The following is a 7,583-nucleotide window of genomic DNA, read 5'->3' as shown; positions in this document are numbered from 1 at the left end:
TTTTTTTTTTTTTTTTTGGGGGGGGGGGGGTAAATAAAGCCCTGCTCCATTTCTTTAAGCAAAATGTTTTTATTTACATACGGAGTTTTACACAGGCTGTTCGTCTATCTGTAATTAGCTCAAGGTATGTCTGCTGCTTTTTCAGAATTTGTTCAGACAGGAATGAGCTTCTGTTGGTAATAATCTACTTCATCAGATGCTATAAACAAACTGGCAGAAAGAAAAGATTTTAGACAGGGTGGAAAGGGGCAGGGGAGGGGACATTGCTGAAAAGGTAATACATCAGCGGATAAAATGAACTGAGATGAACAAGGTAGTTAACACCTTGGGGAACACTGGATTTAACAGCTAGTCTACCTACTAGGATAAGAATCCATAGGCCCTGTTGAGACCATGGTTAATGCAATCCAATCTGTGGATAATTGCTTGTTCTGCAATTTCACACTGAAGTTTTGTGTTTTTTTGTCGGGGGGAGGCAGGGGTTAATAGATTTTGTTTAAGGACAGCTACTGAGATCAGTAATGAAGTGTTCAAAGAAGTTAATATGTTCTGCCATGGGCTTCTGTGTTTCTGGAATTTAAGTCAAATTGGCACCCATTTATTCTTTTTATATTTCTAAGTAAAGGATAACTAAAAAGAAAGTATTTCCCAAAGGATGCAATTAAAAGTATTATCAATTACACTAATAGCTTGGAACAGGAAATGTTTCTATACTGTGGTAGACAACCCCTGGCACTGGTGACAGAGTGCAACATGTGAAGGCGTTTTGCTTGGCACGTGTGCCTCGCGAAGGGGCCAGGACTGCACAACCACAGCAAGGATCGGGACCCTCACGGCAGCTCTGTCATCTGCCCCTGGCATCCCAACACATTACAAGTCGAGGTTGCGGGTGTTTTTGACGTTTTGCCTAAAAATGTTGCCGACCTCTGTTCTATACATTTAAAGATGCATTTAACAAAAATAAGAAACACGAACTCCAATTAAAATACTTGGTAGTTTATCTTGAAATAAGGATAAAAAAGGCTTCAAGAGGACATGCCTGCAGACGATAGTATGGTAAGCTCTGAATCAACTTGAGTGGGGACAGAAAAAATTCCCCTTCCTCCCAACCACATAGATTTAGCTCGGCACAGGGAAGGCTTATAGTTAGACCTTTTTAAAAATAACTCATCATTTCTTAAAAGAAACAAAAAGATTTGTGTATTTTATTAAACAGACTCTTAAATGTTTTAAATCAAACATGCATTTATATTGTTGAACTCATTTATACTGTTTAACCTGTACATGTTGAACTCATTAGAATAGAGTTTCTATAAAAATAAGAGCTTTTCTTAAATACAAAGTAATGCTTATTTGCAGGGGTGGGGCGTAGAATATAGACTGGATACCAAATTATGATACCTTAAACTATTTGTATAACATACCAAACACACTTAGGGGAAAAAAAGTGTGGAAGAATCTCTAAGCAAACAAATTAGCCTAAAATATTATTCTGGCATTACGTCAAAGAGTTAAGCTTAGATTGAAGATCTACCCTGAAGATCTCTCAGGCCTTTGATAGCTTATTGTTCAAAAACTAAAATACAAACCATTAAGCATTAGATAACATATTTGCCAAATTAAATTCAATGAAGCTACTATACTACACAGAAGAGAAAGAATTAAAAAACAGGTCATGTCATAATGGAAATTTCACGTAGCAGCCAGAGCCAACCGAGTGTTCGTACGGCTCACAAAATTTTCCTAATGAAGTAATTTTTTGTGCAAACAACTTCTCTATGGATGAAAAAGAAATTATTAACAGCAGAACTCTTACCATGATGAGGGAAGTATCTGCTATTGTTAAGTTTTAGTTCTCTCTCACTATTCAGTTCAGGAATTTTCTTTTTGGAGAAGGGGGAGTATTACAGCAAGAATATTATTTGCTTGTACAAATTATTTCTGAAAATAAATTTAGCCTAGGTGATATTGTACACAATGTGGCCGTGTCTGCTGAAAGATTTAAATGCATTTTACACACTTACTTAAGTTATAGTACTACAGAAGTGTTTCATTAGTACTATCCAGTGTTTATTTTCACTCATAATGCTACATGTTTTTATCAGTCAAGGATTTCTGCATACTAATCTACTATGAATGGACAGCTTAAAGAAACCCAGTAAATGGAAGTTAACTGTCTGTCTGTAACAGATGCACAGTTGACGCTTCCTGTACATTCTCACTGATAGCTGTTTTAAAATATGCTTAGTATTACAGAATTAGTTCAGACCATTTAATTCCACATTCTTTCAAACTCCGGGCACGGTTTAAGAGATGGGGAAACCAGGGTCTAGGAAAGTGGTTCGAACCTGCAGAGATGCTATAACACCAGTTGCGGCACCACTGTGGGATGATATTGCCCCACGTGCCTGTTTCTGGGAGACACCATGCAGGGTCAGCCTGGGAAGGGCTGCGGCAAGAGGATGAGCTTCTGCCACAGCTGCTTCCCAATCTGGCTGTGCAGGAGCTGCACGCTGCGGTCCCACCTGGCTTTCCTGGAAACAGTACCATGAATATATTTATAATGATCTAATAAATTACAAACATGTCAATTACTATCATCATAACAGATTATAATATGCTTAATATTTTAAATTAGGGTTTTGTTTTTTTTGTAAATGGGGCACCACTATATTTCAAAATACTTTAGAGAGCTACCTTAAGTCCAAGAGCAACTACTCTTTCTTACGGTTACTGGAAGGGAACAATTTTCTTTAGAACAACAACAATTCGGACACGCGATCTATTTTAGTATATGGCAGTTGTGCAAAAAGCTTTCAAATGGCACCTACCCCCACAGGGAGCAAAGAAAAAGGCCACCCAACCTCCTGTCTGGAAACAGCTTCAACACCAAACAGAAGATAGTAGGTAACAAAGCCCTTCTCCGCCTTTTGGCAAAGATGAAGTGCGACTGAAGGCATCTGAACTCCACGCATAGCCTCCGCGCCTGAGACTTGGATACCCGCCTGGATGTGGCGTATCTGAACTGCCTGAGGTCTAGGAGGGGGAGATACTCGTCCAGCCCTAGTTTTATGACCTGTGGAGCTTCGAAGACACCACTGAGCATTGCTCAATTGGATGTGGAACCCAACTGACACTGAATTAAAAAAACAAAAAACGACTGTTTTTAAGGTAACTGGGTTTCAACCCAGCCTCCAACTCTGTGGGGGGGAAAGGAGGACACCCCAAAAGCCAGCTGTGCGTGTGGGGGGGATGGGACTCTGGGTTGAAGGGGGCCCTGCTCATACTCCAGCAACCACCTGGGGCAGGGGGGGGAGAGGGAGACCTTACTCACACCCTGGCAAGCAGCTGTGCAGGATGGGAGGACCCTGCTCACGCCCCGGCAAGCACCTCTGTTGGGGGGGCTCTGCTCACACCCCAGCAAACAGCTCCGTGGGGGGAACCCCCAGAAACTCACACTCACTCTCCAGACCTGTGGAGGGAGGGGGCGGACCCTGCTCACCCCCACAAGCACCTATGCGTGAGGAGGACGCTCTCCGCCTCCAGCGGCGCCGCCCAGCCTATCCCCGGGCCCCGCACTCACCGCGGCCAGGTCCGCCAGCCGGTCCTTCATCCTCGCCACTTGTTCGCACTGCTCGCCCAGCTCGGTGCGCCTCCGCCACTGGATCCCTCCGCGGCCCCCGGAGGCAGCGGCCACTCCTCCGCGCGCCAACCCCGCATGCGCCGCGCGGCTGCTGGATGCACAGCTGGAGAGAGCCGCCAGCTGCGTGTGGGACGGGGTCATGCAAATGAAGGGGTGTGGCCGTGCGGGCAGCTGGGAGCCCGGCGGGTGCTGCCGGCCCGCGGGCCCGGGGAGGTTGGATGCGATGCAGGGACATCAGCTGCCCCCGCCTGCGCCTCCCTGCCCGGCGGGGGCCATGTAGCAGGGGAAGGAAGGCCTCGATGATGTTGCACAAAGGCTTTGTGGATGCAAAGACAAAGCAGAGCACTTGGGACCCTGCTGCACCTTCAAATGAGAGATGGGTAGACACCAGCTCTGGAGTTGGGACACCCTTTCAAGCACTAACTGTGGATGCCAAGCTGAGGTGCCCACTGAGCACCCAGCAGCAGCATGGGTACAACTCCTACAGTGGGTCCCATCTGCCGGAGCTGGTCTGGCCACCCCCACCCCGTGTGCAGAAATAACAGGGAACGGCACAGGTGTAATATCTTTAATTAGACCAACTAGATACAGGCCGTTCTTGACTTACAATGTTTCCAGTCACAACATTTCGCACTTACGATGTTTATAAGTTGACACCCTGATTCAACTTTCTGACATCAGTTTGGACTCAATCCAGCGCCATGCCGCGCCAGCGAGCAAGTTTGCTGCCCATGTCCCTGGAGAACATCTGTCCAAACTGCCTTGGACACTTTCTTTAAGAAAACAGACGAGACTCCAGAAGCCCTACAGCCAGGAGCCCTTCAAAAAGTCCATCCAAGAGCCCTTCAAAAAGTCCAGCAACGTCACCTCAAAGAAGTGCTTCCAAACCAATATGAGCACTATTCACAACATACATACGTTAATGTAGCTATATTACTCATCTATAATTGATTGAGTACAAAGTTCTGGGGGTTTTTTGGTGAAAATAGAGTATGGGGCCTTGGTTCAGGAACCAATCCCCATTTATAACATTGTTTCCTATGGGAAAATCAGTTCCGAGTTACAACGTTTCGACTTAAGACTGGGTTTCCAGGAACCAGCTGTGTCCTAAGTCTGAGAACTGCCTGTATTTGCAAAAAAAAAAAAAATCTTTATTTGCAAGCTGTCCTGCACAGGCACCCTTCATCAGGTGCAGGAGATGGCAAAGATTGTAAAAGTTCTCCTAGGTAGAAATGAAAATTCATGCATATTTATCGTGACCCCATCCACTGATGTTGGGTCATCAGCAGACCCAAAGTTTGGGAACCGCTGCCTTAGTGTGCCTCAATTTATTGCGGGATGGACCAGTGCAGTGTGTAATACATGTAACATGCAGCCCAGGCCCTTGAGTAGCAAGGGGGTGCTCTAAAACCAAAATCAAAAAGAAGAAATCATTCTGTGCTTTAGCATTTATTAATGTATTGCACATGTAGTGCCACAGGGTCTCAGGCTACTGCTCTAGACAAATGCAAAGTGATAAACTATTGTCTTCCGGACCTTAATGATGTGATTTAAGATAAGAACCAATGTTGTATTTGTCCCAGGACAAGTTTTGCTTGTGTCTGTCCCACAACAGAAATGTCCCAGGACTGGCATGGGCAGACAAGGTCCTTTGGGTAAATGTGATATTTTTTATTAGACCAAGTAGTTAGAAAATTTGTTCTTTGCAAGCTTTTGGGCACCAACACACTTCTTTATGCATACCAAGAGTCAGGATTGGCATGTACACTTACTCTAACCAGGATTTAGTGAGCAGCTGAATGCAGTGCTGGGGGTTTTTTTCTTCCTTTTTGTTCTTATTTTAATTTGGTGCAACTGTTCAGATGCACTTTGCAATATTTCAAGCTCAGTTGTTAGTACTTCTTCTCCTGTAAACCTTTTCAGGATTTATCCTGGGGCAACAGACATGGTCATCTGGAGAACTGTACTTTGTCTCCTACATAAAGAGGTGTATCCTGGGACAAATGCAACATCTGTCTGTTGCCATATAGATATCATATCAAGGAAATATAATGAAGTATTGGAGTTGGCAGAATTATGATAGCAGAAGAGAATGAGGTATAACAAAGAGGCCAAGTTTTTTGCACAGCCTCTTCAAGTGCTGCTCTGATCCCCTTCCCCGGACTGCTCTGCTGCTCTGTTTCCTTCCCTGTGTTCCCTGCCTGTTTTACTGCTTTACTTTCGGCTTCCTGTCTTATCTTCTGCTGTGCTGCCTGTTCCCCCCGATTTGCCATGTGCTACGCACACCGGCTTCCTGTGCCACAAGTTGGGCACCCCTCAGATGTAAGAAAGCACATACCATTCATGGGTGTGTACATATGTGTTTTGTTAGTTCCCCTTTAGGTACATATATGTATGTGCACAATATAAAATCATATGTAGCACCTGAAATGAAAGCCAAACACAAGCTGAAAGTTTATAATTTAATATCTGGGGCAATGTTGATTGATACACAGATAACATCACTATGGGGACTTTCTAATTATGCCTAGAGCACAATCAGAACATCGGGAGTCCATAGCATGAACAACAACATGCAGGAAGTTGTTCAAAGTCCCTGATACAGACCTGGTGTCTGGCAACAAACCTCTGAAAAAGACATGAAGAAGGGCACTTCATACCCAGAATATTGTCTATATGCCTCCTAATCATACAGTCGGTTCAATAAAAATATCATCCCCAAAAATCCTTGACTCATTAATTTTGAAAAAAACAACAGTTTTTCAGAAGCTGCTAGAGATTGTATGTTAGCTTCAGGATTTGAATCGGGGTACTTGCAAAAAAAAAAAGTTATTTTCTCTGGTGGCTGTAAATTTGTACTCCAGACTTCACATTTTCAATTTTAAAAAGAAAACAAAAAGCCCTGTAACCATTGCAGTTGTAAAGACAACCTACACATTTTGTAACAGATATTGAAGTCTATATCTGAGGGATAAATTGCTCTGTTTTGTTGGTATTTGAAGTTAACCCTGAAACCTAACCTTTTTATGTATAGGGACAATCACCTTGAAATTTATGCTTCAAAATAATCTGCTTTCTACTTTACACTATCCTCTAATGAGTTAGAAAATAAGATAATGTTTACCCTGCTTCATTTGTGGACAGTCAGTTCCACCATTTTATCGTGGAAAGCTCCACGACTGCTCTGGAGAACGCTGCAGATCTAGTGGTCTTAAAATACAGATGCGTCTTGTGACCGCTTTCCAAAACTTTTTAGTATATCCTGAGCACGTCTACACGAGATGCCTTAATGCACAGCAGACTGTTCTACTGCGCATTAGCACATCATGGCAAAACCCAGGTTAATGCACAGTAGAATTTGCCTACCGTGCATTATCACAACAAAGTTCACCTTTGCTATTGCACATTAGCACAGATACTGCATCTTGACCGAGTAGCTCATACTAGAGATACCACACAATGTGCAGAAGGGAAGGCACATTAATGAACATGTAAACACACCCTCTGACAATGAGTGTATCACCCATGGCAACGTATTCTGACCCTAAGGCACTGGGCATTACTATAGATATCAAGATTATCCAGTGTTATTCTAATATAATAAAAGCCTTAAGCTGTCTGTCTGTCTGTCAGTAACGCTTTAATTAAACTCTGATTGGTTGTCTCAGTAGCCAGTCACAATGCTGACTGAAACAACCGATCAGAGTGCTCTGCACAGACAGACACACACGGCGGAGCACCACCACAACAGCAGCCAGAGCGGCCCACAACCTGGCTCTGCTCCTTGGAAGCAGAGGGGGATGATGGGGACTGGAGTGCTGCCATAAGGGAGTGGGGGGGTAAGACCCCCCCTGGGTCTGCTGGTTGGAGCCAGGAGCTGGTGCCCCCTCGCAACAACAACAGCTGGCAGGGAGGGGAGGTGGTGGGGAGCAGGGGAGGG

General features: G+C 44.2%; 1 protein-coding gene across 3 annotated transcripts in view; it reads right to left on the bottom strand.

Moving 5' to 3' along the window:
- The window catches only part of STX2 (syntaxin 2), a 54,434-nt gene extending 50,716 nt beyond the window's left edge, over positions 1 to 3,718 (bottom strand). Inside the window, exon 1 of one of the 3 annotated variants that reach the window (XM_019507074.1) lies at positions 3,584 to 3,718. In XM_019507074.1, the coding sequence (XP_019362619.1) occupies positions 3,584 to 3,613 (30 nt within the window). In that variant the 5' untranslated portion in view covers positions 3,614 to 3,718. Of the gene's footprint in view, positions 1 to 2,831; positions 3,063 to 3,583 lie in introns of those variants that run through there. The other 2 variants (XM_019507075.1, XM_019507076.1) reach the window with 2 other exon arrangements.
- Positions 3,719 to 7,583: the final 3,865 nt, after the last annotated feature.

Source organism: Gavialis gangeticus, unplaced genomic scaffold (genome assembly GCF_001723915.1).
Source record: "Gavialis gangeticus isolate Ggan-Ray unplaced genomic scaffold, GavGan_comp1, whole genome shotgun sequence".
In the NCBI taxonomy this organism is placed as follows: Eukaryota; Metazoa; Chordata; order Crocodylia; family Gavialidae; genus Gavialis; species Gavialis gangeticus.
The sequence above is the reverse complement of the archived record's forward strand: the minus strand, read 5'-3'. Positions and strand labels throughout refer to the sequence as shown.